A 17,631-nucleotide genomic window follows, 5' to 3' on the forward strand; every position below is an offset into this window, starting at 1 on the left:
TGTTTCTGGCCATTCTTGTGTTTCTAATAACACGAAATGCATTTTTTTTTATTTGTGGAAAAAACACGTATCTATGAGAAGTAACGGTTATGAGGATGAGTTTGGACCGAATCTACAAGAGCCCGTAACGAGATATATTTACAATGCTTAAAATTTGTTTTCTTTAACGATATATATAATTTTAAATAATTTATTAACCCCAGAAACATATATGGTAGCGTTAGGGTTGGGGGCCCTGATATCACTACCTTACAGACGTGCTAATATAAACAAAATATGAATACATATGGTACGTTACAACAGTATACTTAAACATGGATACATAAAACAATTATGATGAATGTTAAGATAAGATTTTCAAATAGATAATATTAAATTGTGTATTGTAATAAATACATCTAGACCATTGCTATGTCTTGTTTCCAGGAATATTAACCAAGGTGCACAATATTCTTCATATTCTTTAAAATTACAGGTTTTGTAAAATATGTATTTTTTATTTTTTATTCTATCTTATTTAGTGTTTAAAAGAGCATATATGTTAGGTTTCTGTTTCTGCATTTTGCTTCTTTATATATAATATTTAACATTAATAATGAGCCAATTAGCAAATACCTTTATACTTTTGTTGCTGTTTAAAATTCCAAACAATACTATCTGTTTATAAAATTTTAGCACTTTTCAATTTTTTTTCATATAACTGACACTTTAGAATTCTCATAGAATAAATGTTCCAATGTTTCTGGCAAAACTGACAGATATATTTTATAAAGAAAAGTGTTTGTTGTTATTATTCGATGTAAGATTCTATATAGAAGCCATAATAAAGTTGTGTCTTTTATATATATATATACATGGTAAATTATAGATATTTTCCCACTCTTGCGAAGATAATATGCAACTTAAATTTGAATATATCCGTTTGGAAGATGGCACTATTCTTGATTCGTTTAAAATGTTGTACATTTCTATTATTAATGTTGTTATGTTGTTATTTGTCCACGATTAGGTTAAACCGAATGCTACAATGGCTGGGATAAAAACTTGTTTTGTTTAACGACACCACTAGAATACATTGATTTATTAAATATCGGCTATTGGATGTCAAACATTTTGCAATTGTGAAATTGTTACAGTATTAGAGAGAAGACCCGCTACATGTTTCGCTTAATAGCAAGGAATGTTTTATATGCTCCATCCCAAGGAGAAGATAACACATTCCACTGCCTTTGATATACCAGTTGATGCACGGGCTGAAACGAGAAATAGACCGCGTATCAAGCAAGCGCTTTAACCCGAGTCGTGAGCAAATACCATATTTCGATATAATGTAAAAAACCCAAAAAAAACCCAAAAACAAAACCAAAAAACAAAAACAAAACAAAAAACAAAACAAAACAAAAACACAACCCCTTCCCAAAAAAAAGAGAGAAAAAAAAAACAAAAATCACCATAGGCAACATTATATACTCTTGTACAGAGCATATCCAATCAGAAAATATTATGAAAATTATCAATTCAGCTATCAACATTGTCAATTGTTCAGCTATCAACATGGACGGGAAACCGTAATCCAGATCAAAGAAATAAGACATGACATTGTTTGTACAAAATACTGTTATAAAACATCTCAAGTATATTCAGGTATTTAACATATCGGAGTATGTTGTACAGTGTACTCACTTTATCTATAACATGACTAGGTCATGTCTCTAAATGCTTCTACGTGGTAGTTATGCAATCGTACGAACCTTTTAAGATTTTCTCTTTTTTTTTGGCATTAATATTGTTATTTTAGAATTTTCTCTGTAATGGGTAGACAGACAATTACCACTCTTTAAATAACCGATGGTGGAGAGAACGGGGCGTAGCCCTGTGGTAAGCTGCTCACCTGATGTACGATCAGTCGTCGTGGTATGTACTATCCTGTCTGTGGGATGGTGCATATTAAATATCCTTTGCTACTAATCGAAAAGAGTGACCCATTGTGTGGGTCGGCAGCGGGTTTCCTCTCTCATTATCTGCGTGGTCCTTAAGCATATGTCTATTCTTTCTTTCGAATATTTCAGAAAACAGTTGGATAAAAGGTAATCGGAGATCCACTTGGAAGCAATTCCACTGTTATAATTCCATCAAACGTTTCTGTGAACCAAAAAAAAAAAAAAAAAAAAAAATCCACATCCCCCCCCCAACCCCCCACCATTCCTCAAACAACTTGCACCTATTTGCTACACTGGGAAATCAAGCAGATAATACGTGACATGTATTATAATCAAATTCATTCAAATTGATTTCCATACATATATCCAGTTATGATTCTCGTGCTCTCAGCTCCCGTTCCACGAAGCGATCTTAGCGCTAAGATCACCTTAAGTTCGTGAGATGAGTTATGCACTTAAGATGATCGTGGCGCTAAGATAGCTCTGTGGAACGGGAATTCTACTTCACAAAGCTCTCTTAAGCAACATCATGCATGTATTTTATAACTGTATATTTTATAAAAGATTTACGAAGCTATGGACAACATAAGGTAGTTATCGACATAAGGTGATTTTAGTGCTACGATCGTTTCCTAAAACGGGGCCCTGGCCTGTCTGACCAGGGCTGTAGTTAATAGTTAATTCACTGATGACAGGTCAGTGAGAGAGAAGCCAAGTGTAGTGCCCCATTGATACGTTTATCGTTGTTTATGATGTTTATAATGAAACGAAATTACTTTTTGTTTCATTATTCTAAAAACGTACTAGCGTCTGAGAAGCAATGGTTGTAGAGAGGGGCGCTGTCTTTTTTTTTCTTCTTTTTTTTGGAGTGGGGGGAGGGGGGGGGTTGAGGATTTTCTTGTTTCAACGTCACGGACTCTTGTTTGCATCTTTATTCAGATGTGTTACAGATTTGCGGATTAATCAAACTTACTGTCTTGGTTCAAACTATGGCTTAACCACCACATTACCTAGGCCACAGCAACTGAGTGACTCAGCAGTCTAGATTTTGTTTTCCATCTATCACAATTTCACTGGAATAATAATTGAAAAAATTCTTCATCCACCAGCTGATGAAAGCTGAATCACAGTTGGCGAATCTGACCATCTGTTGTTTGAACACGCACATGGCGAAGAAGAGCCTCCAGCGGGTATAAAAAGCCGGATCTATTCTCGCAAGAGACATCACAGAATAATAATCCCACAATCAAGATGAAGGTCTTCATCTTCTGTCTGGCGTTATGCGTGGCGCTCACCGCCGCTGGCGAGAACCTCGTTGTCTCGAAGGATCAGATGAACAGGGACGCAGAGCAAGACAACGCCCTACTGAAGTCGGGGATCGTGGACAAGATCGAGGAAGGAATCGTCCTCAGGAGAGGCGGCACGTCCTTCAGGAGGAGGCCGAAGTTCCGCATCAGCAGCCGCTACAACATGCTGTTCCTCGGTCTGAGCTACGCCCCGAGTTATTACCAGCCGTGGTTCCAGCAGTGCGGCAAACCGATGGACATGGCCTGCTGCGTTTCCAATCCCATTGTCACGCAGAACGCTTGCTGCAGCATCTATAACAGCGCTTCAGGTAGGAGCTTAAAGGTCCAGTTATAAAGTTTTATAGTATGATTATCTCGACCTTCAATACAGTTGTCACGCAGAACGTTTGCTGCTGCATCTATAACAGCGAGTTAGGTAGAGGCTTAAATTCCAGTTATAATGTGTGATAATATCATTAGCTCGACCTCTATAGTCTCGATTGCGCTGTGTTTCAGCGTCTATAGCAGCGTTCTAGATAGGAGCTTGAAGTTGCAGTTATCAAGTATCATAGTATCATTATCCCCACCTCTGTAGTCTCGAGAGCGCTGTGTTCAGCATCTATAAAAGCGCTTCAGGTACGGGTTTAAAGTTTAGGTTATAAAGTAGCATAGTATGATTATCGCGACCTCTGTAGTCTCGAAAGCGCTGTGTTTTAGCAGTGTGACAAATCAATGGGCATGGCTTGGTGCATTTCCAATACCATTGTCACACAGAACGCTTACTGCAGCATAATAGCAAGGCTTCAGATAGGGGTTTAACAATTCAGTTATAAAGTATTATAGTATGATTATCTCGACATCTGTAATCTCGAGAACGCTGAGTTTCAGCATCTATAACAACGCTTCAGGTAGGAGCTTGACGTTTCAGTTATCGAGTGTCATAGTATGATTATCTCGACCTGTGTAATCTCGAGAGCGCTGTGTTTCAGCAGTGTGACAAATCAATGGGCATGGCTTGATGCATTTCCAATACCATTGTTACACAGAACGCTTACTGCAGCATAACATTAAGGCAGGGGTTTAACAATTCAGTTATAAAGTATTATAATATGATTATCTCGACATCTGTAATCTCGAGAGCGCTGTGTTTCAGCAGTGTGACAAATCAATGGGCATGGTTTTCTGCGTTTCCAATCCCACTGTCACGCAGAACGCTTGCTGCAGTAACTATAACTGTATCTCGAGTGCCCAACAACGCTTGGGTAGGTGCTAATCATAATATTATTATGGATATTTCAGCCACTTTATCTCAAGAAACTGTAATCGCATTGCATTAGCATCGTTACCCTTTTATCTCGAAGGTTATTAATTCCAGATTGTTTTGACGTAAAATAAAAACGAAAAGTTCTTCGAAAATAACTCCTAAAAAGTTATTTTATGTTTATTTTTGTAAAAAAAAAAAAAAAAAAAAAAAAAATAATAATAATACCCACCCACCTCACCAAACCCCCAATAATAATAAAAAGTCAATATATAGAGACAATAATATATGAGTGGCCGTTATATACCATTTTTCTCACAAAGAGTTGTTTTAAAGTGTATCTAACGAACGAAAGCGAGTTTGATACGTTTTTAAACAACGAGTTGTGAGATAAATGGTATCTAACGAACACGAATGTATTATTCTATTTCTTACATATCCTAAAAAAACACCCCAGGTTTTAAGCAAATTTTAACATCTTTTCCGACTAAAAGTTATTTACAGCCGTTGCACTTATAGCTAACTTACGCGTCACAGACACATGATTGTCACGTTAACTATACGTCACAGTGTAATCGATTTCCATCGCGCTGTTTTTTTATTGGTCATATGGCACTGGTGACCTAGTTATCAGCCAGTCGTATGTTAGCAGCCAGTCGTATGTCTTGAAATTGCTAACACACGTACGTGTGTAAATAATCCATGTGTTATAAAAAATAATGCATGCTTATCTCACCAACGAGTGTGTAAGAAAAATAAATACTAGTTCTCATCTCTAATGATGAAGAATGTCGTCTAGCATAAGACACCAGTTAGCCGTAGTTTAAAATGTACTGGGGTTCCGTCAGCCAAACATTCATTTCCTTTCCATTTGCAGTCTCTGGTGGACTGTGCCTCTGCCGACGTCCAGCCTACTGCGTTGTGGCACCAGCAGCTGCAGTGACAACGGCGGCGGCGACCACGGCGGCTGTCACAACGGCGGCGGTGACGACTGCAGCTGTGACGACGGCGGCAGTAACGACGCCGGCAGTAACGACGGCGGCAGTAACGACGGCGGCAGTAACGACGGCGGCAGTCACAACGGCGGCGGTGACGACTGCAGCTGTGACGACGGCACCGGCAACGACAGCAGCAGCAACAACAGGAGGAGCAAAACGATCAGCCAGTAAGTCATTAATTAAAAGTAAACTGCGAATACTTAGGGCCGCTTTCCATAAATTAGGCCACAATCTGAGCTCAACCCCCTCCCTCAACATCACACAGACCCCCCAAAAAAAACAACAAAAAAACCCCCAACAAACCCCCCCCCCAAAAAAAAAAAAAACCCAAACCAACCTCACCCTGAAAACAACAACAACATCAACAGCAAATAAACTAACTCCCCACAAAAGAACCCCCTTCTAACATCCCCAACAACAACCCCAAAACACAAAACAAAAACAAATATAATCCCTGGAATATCCTTCAAATTACTAATCGGGGGACTAACATGACACTGATTAATGTTATCATACGTATTTATTATTCCATTAATCAAATACGAAACATTATAATCCTGCAGACCTTTTGTGTTACACAATTGTTGAATGGCACCTATATATGTATATATGTATATATATATATATATATATATATATATATATATATATATATATATATACACAGGGCGACCAAATCCGGAAATTTTAACCCATATCCGGAATTCCGGAATTAATGCCAAAAATTCGCTATCATTATTTTATTTTTTTGGAAGCAACCATTTCTGAATATATTTAAAATTTTCTATATTTTTAAATCCCGAGTTTATTAAACAGAGTTTATCATTCTGCATTCTCCATTGCAACCTGAACTTGGTATTATCGACTGTTTCGTGCTATTACTAAGACGTTTGTCTATTGGCTGTATTTATCAACAGCTGACCAATGAAAATGTTTTTGACAATCGAGTAAACTGAAGCCATGTATGAAATTTGTCTTACTTGTTATGTAGTTTATGTATTCATTTTAAAGATATTTCAAATATCATATAGTAATTACTACGGGGCAGACATCGGTTCTATGGCGATGCATGCAACTTCGCCACGGCGTGTAAAATCCTGAACATATAACAGAACACTTGCGATCGTACGAAAACAAAAGAAATGGATCCACAATTCTCTTCTTAAAGGGACATTCTTGAGTTTGGTGTATTGTAAGATGTTTCCGACTAATAAAATATTTCTACGATTAAACTTGCATATTAAATATATTTTCTTGTTTAGAATATCAGTGTCTGTATATTCAATGTGTTTCTAGTCGTCTTAATATTTGTAAGAAGCCCAAACTGGATTTTGTCTTCAGAGGTTGGGTGTGTGGTTGTGGTGCCGGTGGTTAGGTTTTTGGGGGCCATAGGGCGTAGGCGGTTTGGCCGTAGGTTTCTGTGAAAGTTCCGGCCCCCCTTCTCGCCCCCTCCCCCCCTTCCTCCTGGTCACACCAAGGCCCGAAATACGATTGGTAATCTTTTAAAATAAATATTAAATTTAATATAACTTTTCTGTGGGCCGGGCTTACCCCTCTACCCTTCCCCTTGCCTCTGGGGACTAAATAATGTGGGTTTTTTTTTTTTTTTTTTTTTTTTTTTTTTTTTTAAATAAATTATAAGTTTTGTATTTTTACTTTTAGACTTCCCCATCTAAATTTGCGTTAATTTTAAATAAGTATATAGGTGTAGAGTAGGGATTTCTGTATTTCTTTTGGGAACGCATTCAAAATTATTAATGTCGACATAATATATTTACTCTTTTTGACCTCCAGTTTAAAATTTCAAAATTTTATTATAGTTAGGTTTTTCCTGCCCCGAGTCAGACCACCGATTATATCGGAGGCCGGACTGGGGATAGGCGTGCTCGAAACCACAGAGGTATGTGAGCACGTTTAAAACATATCTAATCTAATCTAATGTCTTCAGATAATTTCGTAAGTATGAAAAATGTATATTTTTGGAAATAAAATGAAATTTAACCTAGTACAAATATTAGAACGATCAGAAACACGTTTTATATACAGCCACTAATATTTTATGCAGAAAAAATATATTTGATATGTAATTACAATCGTTAAAAAGTCTTTGTTAGTCGATAACATCTTAAAACGTGCAGCAAACTCAGGAATGTCCCTTTAAGTTCTTTTCGTATGCTTTCACGAGCAACATTTCACTAAATACTATTTGGCTACCAGTAATCTGTGACACATTCATGACATTAATATTAATTAATTAATATACCTACCGATCGTGTTTTATTCAAGTACGTTAAACTATAACCAACGTAAATTTTTACAAACCATTGTTAGAATTTGCCGCAAAAAGAGCTACTCTAATAGTAATGTAAGCGTAATGCAGAACGATAGCCAGTCTTAATGTGGGTACCAGACGTTTCGTCCCCGATTCTGTTAACAACAAATTAGTTCGACCCCACTGATGAAATAGTGCAAATGTGGCAATGTACCTACATAAAAATAACATTGGTCCAAAGTTTGTCACTTTATTACTAATCTGTAGGTGGGAGTGAAACTGTACTACACTATTTGCTAATAAAGTGGGGCTTTTTGGGGGGTGGGGGGTGGGGGGGGGGGGGGGGGGGGGGGGTGGTGATGATTTTTGATGTTTGGTCTGTCTGTCTGTATGTCTGTCTGTCTCTCTCTCTCTCTCTCTCTCTCTCTCTCTCTCTCTCTCTCTCTCTCTCTCTCTCATTCTCTCTCTCTCTCTCTGTGTGTGTGTGTGTGTGTGATAAAGCTGTTAATTGCTGTACTAGGTAAAGTAACTTTATTTACACTGATGAATATATTTAGCATGTTCTACTAGTGTCACGGGGATCCTATAATACCCGTAACTGAATGAAACACACGATTATCCAAATATCTGTCCTAACTGTATATCTATTAGATATCTGTGTAACGGGCAGTTATACCCTAGTGGCTCGTCTCTAGGTATGATCAGAGATACGATCTTATATAAAACACAACAAAAACACAATACACTTTGGAATCTCTATTAACCTACGCTGACAAATGTACTGCCGCAGTAGTTAATTAACAACAACAAATAATAACAACCCAGAACTGATCACTTAATTAGTTAATCTCTAGGCGTCTAGTTTACACACTATTCTAATCACTTCACCGTGACACAACACCCACACGTGTGATAATTGAGAAACGCTTCCAGGGGAACTTAATTAATAAAGGAAATACAACTCTATTCCTAACTGGTTAATTTTTAATTAACCCTTAACTACTCATTCAGTAACCTTGTAATACAGAATTAATACTGGTACCTATCACAATAAAGACAATAACCTACAGTTTATCTAGGTCCTCTAGGATGACTGGTTAAGCTTTATATATATATAGAACAGTGAGCCTACAGTTTACTGCGTCAGATGACCGGCAGCACTGTCTAAATAATATTGGTATAATACAGTATTAAAATATTTAAGGTCACATCAATCACATCAAGGTTATACAACAGAGCAGAACATATATAATTACCAAGTCCAAACGGACGCGCTCCCTGGAAGCCTTCCAATATGTTTCTCCCCGATATTTCTAAAACCCTAGCTATTTATCAAAAAACCCGAATATCGCCTGGGGGTACATCGCGGCACCGAATACCTACAAGTGCTATTTCCACACAGACATATTTTTCTTAGATCGCCAGACTTGCTGACGCCTAGTCCGCCAGCAATACCCCGATCGTACCGAACTAGCGGAGGTATTACGTAACTACTGGCCACATGGCCTCCATCTGGTCCGGGTGTGTATTGGAAAGTACAGCTCGACGACCGTCGCGCAGAGGTATTACGTAACAAGGTGCCCACCTGGGCTTAAGTGCATATTGAGACTGCACACGGCCCTCTAAAACAATTAATATCGCCAGAGGCGAAAAGAAATAAGAGCATGTTCCATCACAACTAGACAAGCCATAAAGTAGGGCTATGCTTAAAAAGGAAGTAGAAAAATTCTGCCATTTATGTGGATTGATTTATACTTGTTTTTATTGCATACATAACATTCCAATAAATAATAAAACATTTTTTATTGTTATGTATCTCTTTGGTAGTTGTTATTTTTTAAATATGTCAAATATGGCGGTGTTTAAATTATTTTTCATATTTTTGAAAATGGAGTTTTCGCGTGCTTTAAACTATTGTTTTGAAAGGGGCGTTCGCGCGCTTAAAAATGAAAATACCAGAAAATACCGGAAAAATATTTTCATTAGTTTGGTCGCCCTGTATATATATATATATATATATATATATATATATAATATATATATATATATATATATATATATATATATATATATATATATAGGGCCATTCAATAATTACGAAACACAAACGATCTGCAGGATTATATATATATATATATCTAGGGACTAAGAAATAATGTGTAATGTAACATTTAGGAATAGGGGCAGGACGTAACCCAGTGGCAAAACACTCTCCTGATGCGCGATTGACTTAGGATCGATCCTCGTCGATGGGCCCTAGCCGGTGCACCACGACTGCTATATAAAAGGTCGTGGCATGTTGTATCATGTCTGTTGTATAGTGCATATACAAGATCAATTACTACTAACGGGAAAATGTAGCGAGTTTCAATTTAAAGCTAGATCTATATGTCACTGCCGACACACATTTGGTAATTAGGACACGTAGTTATCAGGGGAAACCCGCTACATTTTTTCCTAATGCAGAAAGGGATCTTTTATATGTATTTTTCCACAGACAGGAAAGAACATACCACGACATTTGACCAGTTGTGGTGAGATGCCAGTATAGTGTTGTTGTATTTGATTTTATTATTATTATTGAACTCTAATTGTATTTTCTTTCAGTGTGTCCATCAACGTTCACACGACGTCTGAGGCTAATCAACGGAAACAACATCGACGAGTGTCAGGTGGGCGGGATCGTTGCCATTAGAGACAAGAACGCCAAGTTTATTCTCTGTACTGGAATCATGTCCGACGCCTCCACCGTCGTCTTGCCAAACTACTGTCAGGACCTGGCCGGCAGAAACCCGTGAGTAATGCTAGGCTCAGACTGTCAACTGTTACGACGATGTTGGCCAACTCGAAGGTTGCGTTGTAATTTCCCCAGCTCCCGATTTACGACGAGTGCGCTCAGATTAACAACTAATGGGTTATACGACAAGAATCGAGTTGTAAGAGCGCTCAGACTAGCAACTGGACAGTCGTAGAAGTCGTGACAGCAGAAAGTTGGCCAACTGTGTGCTGGCAGTTGGTAGTCTGAGATTAGCATATATTATATTATATTTTACTTTAGGTAGATAGGTGGGAGAACACTTCACTTCATAAAACGAGAAATGTATGTATGTATGTATGTATGTATGTGTGCGTGTGTGTGCGTGTGTGTGTGTGTGTGTGTGTGTGTGTGTGTGTGTGTGTGCGTGCGTATGTGTGTGTATTTGTTTATGAGGCAAAATGACTTGGAACGTATTACATTCGTGTAATTCTTCATTTCTGATGGCTAATTGCTTTACAAATTAGAGTTTTTAAAATTATGTTTTATTATTTGTTTCATTTTGTTTTTAAGTTATTATTTTTTATTGTTTGTTTGTTTGTGTGGGGTGTTTTTGTAAACATTTGTCCAATCCTCCACTTCTGATGTCAAATCGCTAAAAATAGTTTTGTTAATTATGTTTTATTATGTGTTTGTTTGTTTTGTTTTGTTTTGTGTTTGTGTGTTTTTTTAAACATCCGTATAATTCTCCATTTCTGATGTCAAATTGCTATAACAATTAGAGTTGAAAAACAAAATATATTTCTTTGTTTTGTTTCGTTTTGTTTTCAGAGCCGATGTAGAAGTCGTCCATGGTTCCCAGACGTCAGCGGCCAGTTTTAGTAAGTGACATTAATCTCAAGATGATAGATAGTTCATAAATAAATAATTAAATAAACAAATAAATAAATAAACAACGACAACAACAATGCAAATGCAAACATAAACTAAACAAAATAAACACAACACAGAAACAACAAACAAACAAACAAATCAGTGTTATTTTGGGAAAGTAGTAGTAGTAGTAGTAGTAGTAGTAGTAGTAGTAGTGATAGTAGTGATAGTAGTAGTAGTAATAGTAGTAGTGGTAATAGTAGTAATAGTAGTAGTAGTAGTAGCAGTAATAGTAGTAGTAGTAGTAGTAGTAGTGGTGGTAGTAGTAGCAGTAATAGTAGTAGTAGTAGCAGCAGCAGTAGCGACACTATAATGTTGTCGCTGTAATGATGACAAAAATGATGATTATGATTATTATTGTTGTTGTTATTATTATTAGTGTTATTATTGTTATTATTATTATTATTAATTATATTACTACTACTACTTCTGCTCTTCCTACTATTACTACTACCGTTTTTAGTTATTATTATTGTTATTGTTATTGTTGTTGTTATTATTATTAGTAGTAGCATCAGCATCATCATTATTCCTATCTGTATTACTGTCACAGATGGGCGAGAGATTGACTATTAGTAAGACATATTGTCCAAGAAACAAGTCAAACAACAAAACATTTTAACAAATTTATGTAGAAAACATGAATATACACAATTATGATATCACGCCAACACAACACTAGCCCAACCTTAAATTACCCCCCTCCTCACAAAAACCCAACAACAACAAAGAAAAACCCCGACCCCCCCAAAAAAAAAACAACAACAACCCACCCTCCCCTGTATTCCGGAGTCCATGGTTTGCCAGTTTGAACCAACTAATTTCTAGTCAATGCCCGAGCCTTAGTCAAGTAATATTTTTAAACCAGTTCAATTTGTATCAGTATTAACGCATCTGAAATTCACTGTCATCGCGAATACTCAGTCAATATCATGATGACTACCAGGCACTAGCACATCTTGGTTGGTTGGCTGTTGACATCTCTTGCAGACATCCTAACGACAGTCGTCCGCCACCACGCTAGTCTGTTGACACCTCTTGCAGACGGCTCACATACAGTTCTGCTGGTTACATCTGTGTCATCTCTCAAACCCAGTTATAGGTCACATGGTTCTGGCTCGTATAGCTTCAACTCAGAAGCTCATAAGAGCCATTTTCACAGCCAACATGCCAGCTGGAAACCTTCTTGGCAAATGCCCTGATGAACAGACATGTGACGTTTACCTTTCCCACAGGCTGCATGCTTTTTACCTGTAGGTTACTTTCCAACTGAAGAAACTCAAAATACTGCTCATAAAAAGTTATGACACAACGGTTTTTGTTTTACAATTTACCCAGTATTCTCATGCTCTACCAGATATGACAAAACATTAGGAACATTTATGGTATAAACCCCTCTAACATCATAAAATATATAAAACTAATCTTTTCAGTGACAATTACTATTACTATATGTATTACTATTACCATTTGTAGTTACACAGAATGGTGCTGGAGGCAGTGGGACGGTGACACTGACGGGCACGATAGACACGGGGTGCCAGACGCCATACGGATGCTTCTACAACGCCAACATGGACACCACGAAGATCCTATGGAACAAGTGTTCAGTCCTCGCCACAGGCTTTACCATCGATGGAGGTTGAGTGTCTGTTCCGTGTCTATTTCCTGTCTGTTTCTTATTTACTAACATAATCAGTCATTTGAAAGTATGTAGCTAAAATCGTTTAAAAAATCAAACGAAATCAGAAACGAAAGCCAAAAACCCCAACAAAAACCAAAACCAAAAAAAATAACAAAAAGCCCCCCCCCCCCATATATATATAACATAATAAATAAAGTCACACTTACGTAGTTATGATGTAAGTACACTCTTTCTGTTTTTATTTATCTTATGTGTTATGTGCGTGTGTGTGTGTGTGTGTGTGTGTGTGTACGTGCGTGTGCGTGCGTGCGTGTGAGTGTGTCCGTTTCTTTCCCCTCCAACTCTCACGTTCTCTGTTCTCTTCCTCTCGATCTCTCTCAATATCTCCCCTTCCCCTCCACTTTGTGTTTCTATGTCCCTCACCCTGTTTCTCTTTCTTCAGTCTATCGCTGTCTCACAAACATCTGTTAATCTATAATAATTAAAGTTAAAGTTTATTTTGTTTAACTACACCACTGGAGCCCATTGATTAATTAATCATCGGCTATTGTATGTCAAACATTTGGTAATTCGGACACGTAGTCATCAGAGAAAACACGTAACATTTTCTTAATGCAGCAAGTGATTTTTATGTGCATTTTTCGACAGACAAGAAATCACATAACACGACCTTTGTTCAGTTCTGGTGCACTGGTTGGAACGACAAAAAGCCCCAATCAGTTGAATGGATCCACCGAGGTGAATCGATCCTGCGACGCAAATATCTCAAGCCAGCAGTCATCCGACTGAGCTAAATCCCCCACTCCCCATCTATAATGGTAGCCTGTGTGTCCTTTTTGTTTGTGTACTGTTGTTGTTTTGCTTGCTTGTTTGTTTGTTTGTTTTCACCCTCTTGTCCAAAGGTTGACTTAATGTGCTGGGATATCGTTGAGGCTATTTCATGTTCTCTTCCGCAGACATCACCTCGGCTAAGACTTCCGGTGCCACTGTGACAATTCTCGGGAAAGCCGTCTGCTCCGCGCTGGAGACGGCTGGAATCATAACTGCAGATCAACAGAAGGTCAAGGACGCCTCAAAAGACTACAATTGCTTCACTTCGTCTGCCACACCATGTGTGGTAAGTTAATCAGAGAATGAATACAGGAGTTAACGATTGAATGCGTGAGTGGGTGGATGATCAAGTACCAGTGTAGAGATATTCAGTATTATCTAATCCCTAACCTTGTAACTGGTGTACACTAACCCACATTCAGCCACCTGATACACTCTAATACCCAGCCTAGTATCTAATATACTGTAACTCCTATCGGAGGGCGGGACGTAGCCCAGTGGTAAAGCGCTCGCTCGATGCGCGGTCGGTCTGGGATCGATCCTCGTCGGTGGGCCCATTGGACTATTTCTCGTTCCAGCCAGTGCACCACGACTGGTACATCAAATGCCGTGGTATGTTCTATCCTATCTAATGTACTCTAACACATGTTGTGACAGCTGGTGTACTCCAGCCCCTACCCAGGTATCTAGTGTACTCTATCACATTTTGTAACAGCTAGTGTACTACAGGTCGTACCATGGTATCTAGTGTACTCTAACACATGTTGTAACAGCTGGTGTACTCCAGCCCCTACTCGGGTATCTAGTGTACTCTAACATCCATTGAGACAGCTAGGGTACTCCAGCCCCTACCCAGGTATCTAATGTACTCTATCACATTTTGTAACAGCTAGTGTACTACAGGTCCTACCCTGGTATCTAGTGTACTCTAACACATGTTGTGACAGCTGGTGTACTCCAGCCCCTACCCAGGTATCTAGTGTACTCTATCACATTTTGTAACAGCTAGTGTACTACAGGTCCTACCCTGGTATCTAGTGTACTCTAACACATGTTGTAACAGCTGGTGTACTCCAGCCCCTACTCGGGTATCTAGTGTACTCTAACATCCATTGAGTCAGCTAGGGTACTCCAGCCCCTACCCAGGTATCTAGTGTACTCTATCACATTTTGTAACAGCTAGTGTACTACAGGTCCTACCCTGGTATCTAGTGTACTCTAACACATGTTGTAACAGCTGGTGTACTCCAGCCCCTACCCGGGTATCTAGTGTACTCTAACATCCATTGAGACAGCTAGGGTACTCCATCCCCTACCCGGGTATCTAGTGTACTCTAACACATGTTGTAACAGCTGGTGTACTCCAGCCCCTACCCAGGTATCTAGTTGACTCTAACATCCGTTGAGACAGCTGGTGTACTCCAGTCCCTACCCAGGTATCTAGTTGACTCTAACATCCATTGAGACAGCTGGTGTACTCCAGTCCCTACCCAGGTATCTAGTTGACTCTAACATCCGTTGAGACAGCTGGCGTACTCCAGCCCCTACCCAGGTATCTAGTTGACTCTAACATCCGTTGAGACATCTGGTGTACTCCAGCCCCTACCCAGGTATCTAGTAGACTCTAACATCCGTTGAGACAGCTGGTGTACTCCAGCCCCTACCCAGGTATCTAGTTGACTCTAACATCCGTTGAGACAGCTAGTGTACTCCAGTCCCTACCCAGGTATCTAGTTGACTCTAACATCCGATGAGACAGCTAGTGTACTCCAGTCCCTACCCAGGTATCTAGTTGACTCTAACATCCGTTGAGACAGCTAGTGTACTCCAGCCCCTACCCAGGTATCTAGTTGACTCTAACATCCGTTGAGACAGATAGTGTACTCCAGCCCCAACCCAGGTATCTAGTGCCAGCTAATGTACTCCAGTCCAAGTATTTAGCGTACTCTAGCACCTATCCTGACTAGTGTACACTAAACCTATCCTGAAATGAACTGTACTCCAGCTCCAACCCCGACTCTACAGTAAATCGTTTTGTAATTGGCAGGGTGACCAGGGAGGACCAGTGTTCTGCCAGACGACCACGGAGGAAGTCGTCATCGTTGGAGCCATCGAGTCGTTCCAGTGCGACAGCACCGAGAAGTACACCCTGTTTGTCGACTACACCAAGGGTTTGGCCAACACCAACCTCAGCCGGCGTTAAGCGACACACGTGGTTGTTTTATTCTTTAATTTATGCGACGCCAGCCTATTCCAGTCTCCATCTTGAATGTCTATTACGGTGACGTCAACCAGGAACCAATCCAGTGAATTGAAGGCCATTCCTTTGTCCGCCATAATGCGCACGTATTACGAACGTTTTATCGTGACGTCTAAGCATGTTCTTGTTAATTATTTGAGTTATTGAGTAATTGATGCAGTCGCTGTGAATTAAAGTAGCAATATATACATTGTGTTGCTTGTCGTGTTAGTAATGGTTAGAAGAATACGGCCTCATCTCGGTCTGTATCAGCCTAATGCGACAGAATCATATTTCTTCTCTTTCTTCCTGGACCAAGTGTCAAAAGAACCAGAAAAAGACACCAAATAGCCGTGGATTAGAACGTGAAATGAGATGGTGTTAAAACAAAGTTAATTTCCAAAACACGATATTCGCCTGTTTCCTCAAATTATAGTTAGCACTGATAACTTACCATTGAAAATATACTGAGATGCATAAATAACACAATGGGTATTTCGCTAATATTTTCTTATAGAAACATTATGCCACCAATATTAGGCATGAAGACAAATGACATATTGGTAACAACTGTAACTGAAAGAAGATATTGTTCAAATTAGGACTTAAAAAAATAATAAAATGTGGTTTTAAACAAAAAACACAGCTTGGTTTTGTTGCAGTAAAACATCATTTTTTAAACATTACTTACCGTGGCATATTAAAAACAAAAGACAAAAAACCTGTTGTTTTTATAGGGAAACGAGAGCAGGCAATGCACATGCAAAAACATGTTCATATGCAATGCTGTGTTGTTGCAATAAACACCCAAGTTATGCTTTTTGCTGAAAACTAATTTTATTCCATTTGTTTCTGATTTGAACAAAATCCTCTTTGATTTACAGTTGTTACCAATATGTCATTTTTCCGCATGCTTAATATACAAAAATGTATATGGTTTCAGTGAAATACCAATTGCGTTATTTATGCCTCTCAGTATAATATTGATATAGTACATCTCATCCACAACAGGACAATGACATTTCCGTCAAAACGCGATCCATACCCGTTGAACAGCAAGTTAAAACTGTGCCAATAATCGGTCGTAGGAGTTGTATACAACAAGAATCGAGTTGTAAGAGCCCTCAGACTTGCATATAGACAGTTGTAGAAAAGTGAGATCGGCAATGTGGCCAATGCGTTATTTATGCCTCTCAGTATAATATTGATATAGTACATCTCATCCACAACAGGACAATGACATTTCCGTCAAAACGCGATCCATACCCGTTGAACAGCAAGTTAAAACTGTGCCAATAATCGGTCGTAGGAGTTGTATACAACAAGAATCGAGTTGTAAGAGCCCTCAGACTTGCATATAGACAGTTGTAGAAAAGTGAGATCGGCAATGTGGCCAACTTCGTCGTAACACTTGACAGTCTGACACAAGCATTATGAAACGTGCTATGTCATGTCTTTTTTTTCTTGTTTT

At 38.7% G+C, this 17,631-nt stretch overlaps 1 protein-coding gene across 1 annotated transcript; it reads left to right on the plus strand.

Moving 5' to 3' along the window:
* The first annotated feature begins 3,191 nt into the window (after nt 1-3,191).
* LOC121389331 lies at nt 3,192-16,369 on the plus strand. Its single transcript, XM_041520926.1, has 7 exons — nt 3,192-3,555; nt 5,365-5,652; nt 10,365-10,551; nt 11,344-11,393; nt 12,922-13,086; nt 14,047-14,207; nt 15,969-16,369. The coding sequence occupies exons 1-7, from the start codon at nt 3,192-3,194 to the stop codon at nt 16,122-16,124; spliced, it is 1,371 nt and encodes a 456-aa protein (XP_041376860.1). The 3' UTR covers nt 16,125-16,369.
* Nucleotides 16,370-17,631: the final 1,262 nt, after the last annotated feature.

This window comes from Gigantopelta aegis, chromosome 14 (genome assembly GCF_016097555.1).
Source record: "Gigantopelta aegis isolate Gae_Host chromosome 14, Gae_host_genome, whole genome shotgun sequence".
NCBI classification, from domain to species: Eukaryota; Metazoa; Mollusca; class Gastropoda; order Neomphalida; family Peltospiridae; genus Gigantopelta; species Gigantopelta aegis.

What these genes read in the sequence shown, in the direction of transcription:
- LOC121389331 (XM_041520926.1), top strand. Translation starts at nt 3,192, where the DNA reads ATGAAGGTCTTCATCTTCTGTCTGGCGTTATGCGTGGCGCTCACCGCC. An exon ending in GACGTCAGCGGCCAGTTTTA is followed by an intron (nt 11,394 to 12,921) that starts GTAAGTGACATT and finishes TACCATTTGTAG; the next exon opens with TTACACAGAATGGTGCTGGA. An exon ending in AGGCTTTACCATCGATGGAG is followed by an intron (nt 13,087 to 14,046) that starts GTTGAGTGTCTG and finishes TCTCTTCCGCAG; the next exon opens with ACATCACCTCGGCTAAGACT.